This window comes from Antrostomus carolinensis, unplaced genomic scaffold, assembly GCF_000700745.2.
Source record: "Antrostomus carolinensis isolate BGI_N321 unplaced genomic scaffold, ASM70074v2 scaffold24467, whole genome shotgun sequence".
Lineage (NCBI taxonomy): Eukaryota > Metazoa > Chordata > Aves > Caprimulgiformes > Caprimulgidae > Antrostomus > Antrostomus carolinensis.
In genome coordinates this window covers 27,625-39,422 of record NW_010329834.1, presented here as the reverse complement: position 1 = coordinate 39,422, position 11,798 = coordinate 27,625, and the positions used below count along the sequence as shown (strand labels likewise).

The window sequence follows — 11,798 nt, the reverse complement described above, 5'->3', positions numbered from 1 at the left end:
AGGAATGAAAATAAATTACTTGATCTTTTTCCGTTTTGGAAAACAATATAATTATATTAACTATGTTAAAGAAATTAAACTCTTCTTAAAATTAGCAAAAATACTCCATATTTGCATTCCCAGTATTGTCATCTGAAGGAAAAGATACACAGTCTTAGTTTTAAAGTGTGACCACAGTGCTCTCAAGCATAGTTTGTGCTTTTTCAGAATTAACATTTCTATCATCTAGTCAGTTTTCTTCCTCATTAGTTTTTTTAGTTGTCTCTTTTTTAGTTACACTTTTCAAATTGTATTAGCAGGGAATAACCCTTCTCTAGTCTAAAAAATTTAGGTTGTCGAGTCTTTTTTGTACAGTAATAACTCAAGCATTTTTGACTGATAGTGTCTAACCTCCCCGATGTGCTTATATTTCTGGTTGGGAGGGAAACAAAGGTGTTCTTTCCATAGCAGTAAATTACCTTTAGTGGAATCTGTCTTTCCTTTTCCTGTAACATGAAGTATGTAAATGCATCTTATAATGATACTGGCTTTTCTAGTATAATTTGATTGTACTACAGTACATACTTAACTTGCTGTCTACTTTTACTATAACTATTTTTCTCCAGTTATAACTGTGTCTCACTTCCAGGAAAATTGTTCTTGTTCCCTTTCACTAGGCTTTTGGAAGAAACTACCTTCACTGGTATAATGCCTGTGTTGCTCTCTTCCCTAGATAGCTTTTTGGATTTTGTTTATCCTTTGTAGTGCTCAGACTTTGAGCTTGTGTTTTGCTTATTTCAGTTAAATGTTGCCCATCCTGCTGGCATTTGGTAATCCACAGCACCACTTTGAGCCTGCGCAGTGTTGTGTTTTCTCACGTTTCAGCTGCATTTGTACAGCTCATCTGTGCAGGCTCTAGCTGATTGCCTGGGATTTGACTTTTCTGTGCACGGTGTCACTCTGATGCTTGCAGAGCAGGTGCCAGGGTTTTCTTTGCACTTTTGGAGGACTAAAGGCTGCAGAGAAGCTGCTAGAAGATAGCAGTGGCAGCTGAATCACAGAATCACAGAATGTTGGGCATTGGAAGGGACCTCGAAAGATCATCTAGTCCAATCCCCAGGGTCACAAAAGGAAAGATTGATTAATCATTTCCACAACAGCATCCACCTTATTCCGGTGCCATCAGGATTCCCTGCATTTACCAGGCAATTCACCAAACCTCAGCAGGGTTTACAAACCCAAGAGTACCTGTGTGGCTAACTTGCTGTTCCCCTGCATGTACGCCTGCTTCTCAGCATCAAGATTTGTCAGCTTTTTTGCAGCTTCTTCTTTAATCTCCAACAGTAGTAAAACACAGATGAAATTATATCTTGTTATTATTGTTAACTTAACCTGCTGTGTCATGAATTGCTTCCATGTTCTAAAATCTGAAACTGATCAGTTAATTTTCTAGGTGATGAATATTTTCGGTGATGTGACTGAACGCATACCAAATGGTTTAATTATTGTTTGTTGGAATCTTTCCACAATTACCACATTGTAGATGCAATACTCTTACATAGGAAGTCTTGTTCTCCTTGGTGCATCTGAATACCTGAGGTTTTGTATTTCAGACTTGGTAATCAGCTGACAATGAGCGCCTTATTTTGTATCCCACTTCAGCATCGGAGCTAATGACTTGTAAATGCTAGGTCAGAGACTGTTCATTATGCAGAGTGCCTTCATAACCAAAAATCTGTGCCGTGTTTATCAGGTGCTGTCCCATTCACTTTATGACCCATGTTTGTTAATTTCTTGTATTACTCTAAGACTAGCAATATGAAAATGTGTTTGACTAATGTATCTTAAAGGGATAATGCCAATTGAAAAGTATGTCTATGTAAAAGAATTGTATCAACAAGTTAGTAAATATATTTTCATTTCCTGTTGTGTGTGTGCTTAGCAGCTTTTTCTGAGCCAATTTCACAGCCTCCTCAAATAATCCATCTTGAGCACACTGAAGACAAACACTCACTTTAATGGAATACACAAAGGATTCCATGGTTTTTAAAAAAAACCCCAACAAACTGGGAATGAATTCTCAGAATTTAGTCATTGCATGTTACATAGATTCAGCTGCATAGCTTTTCCTGAAAGTTAATTTCCTTGTGGAAAAAAATTATGTGCTTGCTGCTTATACCTTATTTGCATCTGGAAGAGGTGTTGTGATCTGATAATAAAAGTGGGGGGGAGCTAAAATTGGGAAATTAATGTTGCCACTTTTACTTAGCAATTTTGAGGAGGAAATGTTCTGTGATAATTAAATAGTCCCGGCTTTTAGAGAAGGTATTTTCCCCAAGATCTTTTATTTCTGAAGTTTTTGGAAAGAGAGTTCTCTTCCTCATATTCATATTATGGGAATCCATGTTCTATAGACTCTTGAGAACTTGGGAAACTTGCTTCCTGAGGAACTAAATCTCTAATGGATCTAAAGACTTGTCAGAGCTTTACAAACCTGTTGTGGTTTGCCACACTGCAAGAAGCACTCACTGCTAAGACCAGACCAAAATGACCTGATTGTGAAAGTCCCCAGGTAGCTTCCAACAGCTCAGCAACACAGTAGAATAAGAGATGTGCTTGAGCTTACTTTCCCCAGAATTGTTGCTTGAATACTGTTAGCTTTTATGCCGTGACTGTGATTTTCCTCCTGAGCAAAAATCTGATTTTTCAACAGAAGCTCAACTGTAATATGAGCTGGAAACTAGCTGTTCTTTTCCTAACACAGACATTTTAAAATTACCATTAATCAGAAATACTTGCTTCATTTATCTTCATCTTAATATTTGTGCTGATGATAATCACATTTCCCAAGAATATGAAAGAAACATGCCAGAGAGAATTCTCTATTGAAAAACTAATAGCTGTAATTTAAAACTAGAAGTAACTTTTTCTCTATTTGATTTTAGGGATGCAGAGAGGCTTGAAGAGTTCTATACCAAGAACCAGCAGCTCAGAGAACAGCAAAAAGCACTTCATGACACTATCAAGGTTTTAGAGGACAGGTGAAGTAGTATCTCTTAACTTTGGGGTTTGTTGTGTTTTGGTCTTACAGAGTAGCTCTGGATACTTTGTAAGTTGGGGGTTTTTTTCTGTAAACTAGTCCTTTTCTAATACAATCTAAATAGTGTGCTTTAAATAAAATTTAGAATTCAGATTCTTCTGACCGAATTAAATTTTTATTATTTGTTTTTTGGGGTTTTTTTAATACTCATGTGCTAGCAGCAGCAATGCAGAACTCTTAACCAATCGTTCTCTTATTTAGCAGGCAAAATACATTGTGGTTTTCTCTTGGGTAATACTGTTAGCTTTTTATTGTGTACCAGAAATAAATACACCAGTTATCACCCATAAAGTAAACACACATTTCATTGTAGGGATGAAATGTGTCAAGTAAGATGGAATAATCATAACAAGTCCTTTTCTGATGGCAGATGTGCTTTAAACAGCTGATCTAAACCATGAGAGACAGTGGAGGCAATGCCTCACGTGGAATTTTGGATCCACTTCTAAGTATTTGTATCTAAAGATAAAGGATTTCACATTTGCTTGGTATTTGTGACAGAGCAAACTTACCATTTGTCCTTTTTATTTTATCACTTTGCTTAATGACAGTGATAGATCCTTCTTAGATGAAGTAGTAATGATATTTACTGAAATGATTTGCTTATTTGTATTTGCTTGAATGAACTTTACTTATAATGAATGGTAATTTATATCTGACAGTACTCTTAGTAGGACACCTCATAAAGGCTTTCAGTGGCAAGGTATAGCATGCTCCACTTCATTAGTAATGCATGTTGCTTTGGAACTGTCCAGTACCTACAGCTATTTATGCAAACGTTAGTACATACAGTATTAGATTGTCCAGAAATGCAAAATATTGCTATGTCAACATATAAAACCACAGTACTTAGCGGTGTTCTGTGTAATTGTGAGAATTTTTCTGGTTTTCATTATTCAAAAGGCCAGTTAAGTGTGAGTATCTGCTTCATGTATGGCAATATTTTCTTAACAGAGGGACTTTCTTCTCTTAATTTTATTGTAGATTAAGAGCAGGATTATGCGATCGCTGTGCTGTAACTGAAGAACATATGAGAAAGAAGCAGCAAGAGTTTGAAAATATCCGGCAGCAGAATCTGAAACTTATCACTGAGCTTAGTGAGTTTTATCCATGAGTCTGAAGAGAAAACTTAGCATTTTGTAAACTAGTTCCTTGTGAATTGCTGTAACTTGATGTATTTTATATATGGTGTGTTTAGTAAGCCCAAGTTCAGATGGGAGATACTTAATTCTACAGCCTGAAAATATGTAACATACCAATTACTAGTCATCTGACCCATGTTCTTAGATTGAAGTGCTGATACTGAAAGTGAACTGATGTGGAAAATCTTAAAATGTAAAGTAGCTACTGTAGATAAAACATGGCAGCTTCTGCTTATTCCTACAGCTGAAGCGTAGAATGACTGATTACCAGTTTTCCTAAGGAATCCCTAACTTGAAAAATAACTGGTGATCACAAAGTAGCAAGTTCTAACAGAAGTTTCCTGGGTCCATCTTGTGTCCTGTGGTTGGTGTTGGAGTTTAACTGCAGTAGCCCATAACCTTCACATAACTCTCTGAAGCCACAAAAGAATTGTTTCATGCCAGGGAGCTTGTAGCCAGCTCATTTTGAAATCAGGAAGTCATACATATGGGACAGGAGAAAATAAACTGTTCTGGGTTAACATGAAGGCAGGACACAACAAATGTCTTCATAAAGAGAGTTTGTAAAGATTGGTTGTATAAAGTGCTAAAAAAATACAGGACAGGATTTAAAAATCAAGAACAAGCAGACATTCCATGAGACTTAAAATATGGGAAATGCAAGACACCAGAAGTAGCTTTTCGGTGCTTAAATTATAGAAATATTGGATTCTCTACTAGTATAAAATACATCAATTTTTCAAGGACTTTTAATATTGGATATTTATATAAATATATACTGAATTCTTGAGTTTAATGATGAACAATAAACAGAGTACAACTAATCTTTAAATAAATCTCTGAGCCTTAAAAATCAAGGTGAGACCAATTAGTTACAAATCTTGAACACTGTCTGACAGAACAGTAGTCTTCCATGGGTTTGAATTCAGATCTATACAACAATCTATGTATTTCCTGCAAGCAGCAAAAAAAGTCAGTCAAGAATAATCCAGAGGTAAAATATACAACAAAAAAACTAAGAATAGGAAAATAAAAATTAAAGTGGACAGAAAAGTTGGTAGCTATCACTACATAAATGTTAGACAGTGTGGAAAAAATGCTGAAGGTGATGCAATAAGTTTGTGTGAATTATGGGCAGAATTAATTGGAAATTAAGAAAAGTAAGGGAAAAATTTCTGACAAAATGTTTAATAGATTTTTAATAAATAGGGTGTTTTTTTTCCATTCTCTCCAGTTAACTGGTTGCTTCAGTGGCTAAAACCAAATTCTAATTACTTTATACTTCATAGGCTGTCTTCAACCTAAGGAACATGGACAAAATTTGTCCATGGAGCTGAATGAGCAATTCATTCATCTTTACTACAGTCTCACTGTACACGAACAAAAGTAGTTAGTGATTGTGTGGAACTGATATCATGATCCAGTAATTGTGACACCTTTGGCTTTTCTAACACATCATTTTACAACCTTTTTAATGACTAGCTTGAAAATTCATTTTAGGAAGCTATAGAGAGTGTATGGTATTACATTTTAGAATTGGTTCTGTTTCCTTAAAGGATCTGACAAAATTAGGGATGATAGGATGTTATCATGTGTGCATTGTTTTGTTTTTTTTTTAATCTTTTTTTTTTAATATGTAAATTACAGTGAATGAAAAAAACAACTTACAGGATGAAAATAAAAAGATAACTGAACAGTTCCAGCAATTACAGAAGGAGTTGGAGTAAGTTTTGAGGTTTATTGGATATTCCCCACCCTGCATTCCCCAGTAGTAATGTCTAGGAATATAAGTATCGGCTTTTAAGTCTTTAAAACTTGAATTTCCTCTTAATTTCCTCTTCTTTTAATAGATTGTGATAACAACATAAAATTAGCATCTCTGTATTGTGCAAAATTTTTGCACTTCTTTTTACTTGTGTGCCTGTTTCTTTTTTTAAACTGAAAGAGGCAGATAAATCATAGAATGATAGAATGGTTTGGGTTGAAAGGGACCTTAAATATCATCTAGTTCCAACCCCCCCTGCCATGAGCAGGGACACCTTCCACTAGACCAGGTTGCTCAAAGCCTCGTTCTAAATCTGTTGTAGAAATTTGACTTCATGATTGTTCAAGGTTATTCTGGTCACAGTGCATAGCAAAGCCTTCCGTCTCATTCTTTTATTCCTCTGTTGACTCTTTACCAATTCTTTCCTCCTAGGTTAAGACTTTTCTCAGCTAGTCAAAAAGTCCCAGGATCTTGCAATGAATTTTTAAAATAAAGTTATGATAATTCTACAATTTTAAACAGAAAAAAGTATAGTAAATTTTGAAAGAAAACTACAAAAATAATGAGCTACAAATTGACTGTCAAATTGTAATCTGATATAATAGCAAGAATGTGCCATATTATATTGTGGTTAATATGCAGATATGGTGCACTGTGCAAGGCAGAGGTGGTATTCCTTTCTTGTATAGCAGTGGTCTGGCATAATCTGAAATTTCTTGGTTTTGCCTATCTGTGAACAACTCACGTGTGCATGCAGGGAGAAAGGGACAGGATTTGTGGACTTGATATGTAAGGCTTTTTCTGCATGCAATTTTTTCTTGTCTTTGTCAGGAAGTAACTTTGGTAGAAGAGTAAAACATGACATTAAATTAGATTGATTGCAGTCTTCTGTATTTTGTTACCAAGGTTTAATATTTTAATTTTAAAAAAATCTAAGAATCCTTTATAAAAGTGAAATCAGTTAAATTTTAGAAGAATTGTTTCTCTGATTCTTCATCAGATTAGAATTTCAGTATCCATGGATGGAAACAGCAAGGAAATTTCTGCAAATTTTCTGAGCTCTCAGATCAAGGTTTCTGTAATTCAGAAATTATTTATTGCGTATTTATGATTTATCGTATGTAAGGCAGCTTCTTCATTTGATAGTTTTTTGTGGTGGTATGTAGGAAGTTCCTCTTGGTTTGCATGGAAGTAGGATGCAAAAATATGTTTGTAGCAGGCTAATTTGCCATACAAGGCCACGTTTGCCAGTAAATTTAAAGAGAACTCTAACAGCTAACTTAAATTGCAAAGTAACTGGTTGAATATATTGCTTTACTGTTTGTTTTGATTTGTTTCTTAAGATATTGTTAGTAGATGATACAGTTTTCCAGTTATGGTGCTTTCTTTCTAAACGTGCTAGAAAACAGGAATTACAACATCACACAATAGGATTTGTCAAGACTTCAGAGCATCAGTGCATCAAGTTTGTCATTAAGTGTTCAAAGTTAGTCATGGTAAAAAGCCTAATTGCAAAAATGCTTCTAGTCTCAAGCAGAAATATATCCATATTTCCTCTTCTTCCCTTAGATCAAAACCTTACATCCTTCTCTTTATAGTTAGGAAATGATCTTTTGGCCCATGTTTTCTCTTGAGACTCATAAGGAAAAGTGCTACTACAGAAAGATGACCAAGCAGACCAAGTTAATTTCCTTGTTTTCCTTTTACTGTCTCTTCCATTTCTTACTACCACCACCATGCAACATGTAGCAATGCCCTTATTAATTACTAAACAAACTGTATTTAAGTTAAGATAATTGAAATGAATGCTTTTTTTGTTGTTATTTCCTTGCTATCTCTAGATAGTGTTTTTGGAGAAAAAAAGTTATAGAATTCTACAGTCCCTATTTTTTTCCAGTGAAAAAGTCTTCCATAGTGCAGTAGTTAAATGTTGACTTAAAATGGGAAGAGCTAGGGTTGTATGTCATTCTTAGGCTTGATGGAGCCAGTGTGAATTTGTTGTTAATGTGTCCAAAAACTGCGTTCTAGTATTACTTTCTGCACTGTGATGTTATTGAGGTGGCTGTATTTTCCAAGTTGTTGCTTTCTTGAACAAGACATTTGATTGTCTTGCTTGCTGAAGTGAAAGTTCTTCATCTTGCTGACTTGGGGTTTTATTTGACCACCTAATTTGGTCTTCAGGGAGCGAAAGCAACAAGCAGTGGAATTAGAAGAAGGAGTCATTCCAGATTCTCCAGTTCTGGCTTCTTCATTTTCTGTGGTTAATCGTATGAGAAGGAAAAAAGAGAATAGGCATATCCGATACACAGAACATGCACACCCAGATTTGGAACTTGCAGAAGGCAGCATTGGTAAGGGTATTGTATTTTTTAAAAAATTAATTTTAAATATATTTTTAAGGGCTAAAGAAAAAGGTGATGTATAAATTTGATTGCAAATGGTGAAAACAAAAAAAAAAGTTTGTGGGTTTTTTGGTTTGGCTTTTTTCCATTTATGCTGTAATACATGAGTCAGGGGAAAAATGTATTTAGCAGTAACTGTTAGGCAAGCAATATGCTCAAAGTTTATCTCAACCCCCTACTTTTCTTCATATGCATACACATGCAAATGTAACTTTTCCAACCTGTAACTCCAAACTAACTAAAAAAATCTGCTGGGGTTTGACTTGTGTGTACAGCTGTGTCACCACCTAGTGGAGAGTGAAATAAATGTTTTGCCACATTCAGCAAATATTCCACAATTAATGTTACTCAGACTGATAGATATATCATTGTAGCAGCTACACGATCTTTCTTTTTCTGGTACTGATACACTGTTTATACTTGTTTTGTATCTAAATCCAGAAGTATTGTGCACATTTAATTTCTAAACTTGATTCTCTAATGTCATAGAAATAGGTCTAATGTATTTTAACTGTAAGAAATATTTTTGTGAAATAAGGGACTTTGTGCTTGTATTTTAATGATACACAGGAAATATGATAAATGATCCAGGTGGTCTTAATATGATTTATCTTGTGTAATAAAAAGAAGTATTTTAAATACTGTGTGATTACATTGAAATACAAGTCTTGTATAAAAGCTTATTTCCAAGAATAAAAATAGCACAACTGTGGGGTGAAGAGGGTGGGTTTATTATTCACACGCTTTATTTTGCATATGTAACTTTAGTGTCGTGAATAGTTTCTCCTTTGTAAACATACCTACTTGTCTGCGTTTTCTGAATAAAAAATTGAGCTACTAAATTAAACCAAAGTTAAATATCTAGGAAATGGTGTAAATACCTAGCACAGTTAATGGCTGTGAAAAGCTGTTGGTGTCCAGATAGAAAGGACTACCTGGCACAAAGTTGGTCATGATTAAAAAACCAGGTTTTTCACCTCTTCATTACCTTAGCTGGTACAGAAAATTATTCCCTTGGATAGTTTTACTCTTTAATAGTTTTGTTGCTATATTAACAGGTCAAATATAAATTGAATGCATACTCTTTATGGGGTTAGGCTACAAAGTAATATAATTATGTGTCTTTATTGTTTTATATCTGACTGACTAGGCTCATATTTGTGAGAGAAAGGATTAATACGAAATATTTGTGACTAATTTGTCATAGTGACACATCAGAATAAAAATAATCGGCTGTAGTTGGGTTACTTCATCTACTGACATACCAAAATTCACGTTCAAGTGCTTTTAAGATCAGGTCATTGTCTATATCTACACTAAATTATCACAATAGGATACCCTAATACAGGATATGCTAATTTCACTGTGTAAAAATGTTTCTACATCTTCTCCTAGAGTTCGGAAAAGTTCCGCTGTATTCCACACAAGTGAACAGTCACCACAGAGAAGAGATACTAGTGGCAGACACCTGCGATCCACAACTGTCCCCTGTACCAAGTAAGTGTATTAATAGATTTAGCTCTAATTCCATTCAAAATCGGGCAAAAATGTCAAGAAACTGAGGGTTCATCAACAACTTGAGGGTTCCTCTCTTTAAACACAGAAGCCAGAAAAAGGATATTTTTAATCACAAAGTTGCTGCTGAAATGTTTGTCTGCGTGCCACTAGAGACATGATCTAGTGGCATAGCATCACAGCTTAGAGTCAAGAAGTAAAAAGAAGCTCAGTGCAGCTCTTCCTACAGGTATAGTTTAGGCAACTTATCCAATTGTCTTACATCTGAATTTCCAACTGTACAGGAGATAAAATATTCTGAGAATTGCACTACTGTCTGACATGAATATGTAACATTTAGAAATGCTCCTGTTAATTATTCATTTTTTGCATTTGTGAATTGGTGCAAGTCTTTAAGCCTTAAGTCCTTCTCCATAAACAGTTCTTTGGCAAGAACTTTGTGTCCCTGACTTTTTTTTTCTGTGAAGTATTTAACCATAAATGACTGGAATAATCAGCATTTTGGAATTACTTGTGCACGTCAGGGTTCTGGTGGTTGTAGTTCTTGTACTTTCGCATCCTATTACCTTGCCCCAGTTTAATAAACTGAGTAATGTTAAACCCCTGAAAGAAGGGAAACTCATCTATCTGTTTTCCTAATAAAAACACGGGAAGAATAATAATGTCCCCTAGGAAATATGCAACACAAGCATTTTACTATAAATATACATTATCACTGTTCTACACGCTTTTCTCAGACTATTCATGCCCTGGGCTGGGAGTTTGAAAAACAATTTTTACATTGACTTGAATTTGTATTTTAATTTTGGGGAGCTGTATTCAAATTGGAAGCATATTTCTTTGTGATGATACAGCAGTTTGCTCTCACCAGAAATTCCTCTTTTGTTCCCTTTCTTCACTTACCACTTCCGGATATGATTTTTATCTGACACAGGTCAAACTATTTCCATAAATACTGATTTTAATTTGTGATCTTTTTATTTCTGTGTTTGTACAATTTGTGTGAGTGGAGTAAGCTATCATAGAGTGGTTAGGGTTGGAAGGGACCTTTAAAGGTCACCCTTAAAGTCCAACCCCGCTACAGTGAGCTGGGACACCTTCAACCAGATCAGGTTGCTCAGAGCCCTGTCCAGCCTGACCTTGAATGTTTCCAGGGATGGGGCTTCTACCACCTCTCTGGGCAACCTGTTCCAGTGTTTCACCACCCTCATTGTGAAAAATTTCTTCCTTGCATCTACTCTAAATCTCCCCTCTTTTAGTTTAAAACCATCACCCCTTGTCCTATTGCTACAGGCCCTGCTAAAAAGTTGGTCCTCATCTTTCTTATAGGCCCCTTTCAGTGTTGAAAGGCAGCAATAAGGTCTTCCTGGAGCCTTCTCTCCTCCAGGCTGAACAACCCCAACTCTTTCAGCCTTTCTTCACAGGAGAGGTGTTCCAGCCCTCTGATCATTTTTGTGGCCTCCTCTGGACCCACTGCAACAGATACTTGTCTTTTATAATGTATATGTAGCTTATTGTGAGCTTTTTTCTACTCATAAAGATAAACCAAAGCTGGGAGGCTATCCTGTTCCAAAGCCATCGTTTAATTTGGCTGCAGTCGTGGCAGAAACCATTGGACTCGCTGTTCAAGAGGAATCTGTAAGTAGTATTCCCAGATTTCTTACATAATCACCTTTTAGTGCCAGTTTTTTTTAAAAACAAGTCTTTTTCTCTTTTGTATTAAAATTCTGCAGAAGTATTCAGAGGTCCAGTAAGCTCACTTTGATTTGCTTTTGCTTACTCCTTACAGAATTGTTCTAGCGAGAAGAGATATAACTGTATTGACCTGTCCTGGGGTTGGGGAGGTGGGTAGGGGCACAGTTCGTGCTGTGTATACAACTTTCACGTTTGAGTAA

General features: G+C 35.6%; 1 protein-coding gene across 1 annotated transcript in view; it reads left to right on the top strand.

Annotated features, from left to right (window-relative positions):
* RBBP8 (RB binding protein 8, endonuclease) overlaps nt 1-11,798 on the top strand; it is a 34,009-nt gene that overhangs the window by 6,333 nt on the left and 15,878 nt on the right. Inside the window, exons 3-8 of the mRNA XM_010172732.1 lie at nt 2,925-3,020; nt 4,064-4,176; nt 5,869-5,944; nt 8,168-8,337; nt 9,784-9,885; nt 11,444-11,541. Coding sequence (XP_010171034.1) covers nt 2,925-3,020; nt 4,064-4,176; nt 5,869-5,944; nt 8,168-8,337; nt 9,784-9,885; nt 11,444-11,541 — 655 coding nt within the window. The remainder of the gene's footprint in view (nt 1-2,924; nt 3,021-4,063; nt 4,177-5,868; nt 5,945-8,167; nt 8,338-9,783; nt 9,886-11,443; nt 11,542-11,798) is intronic.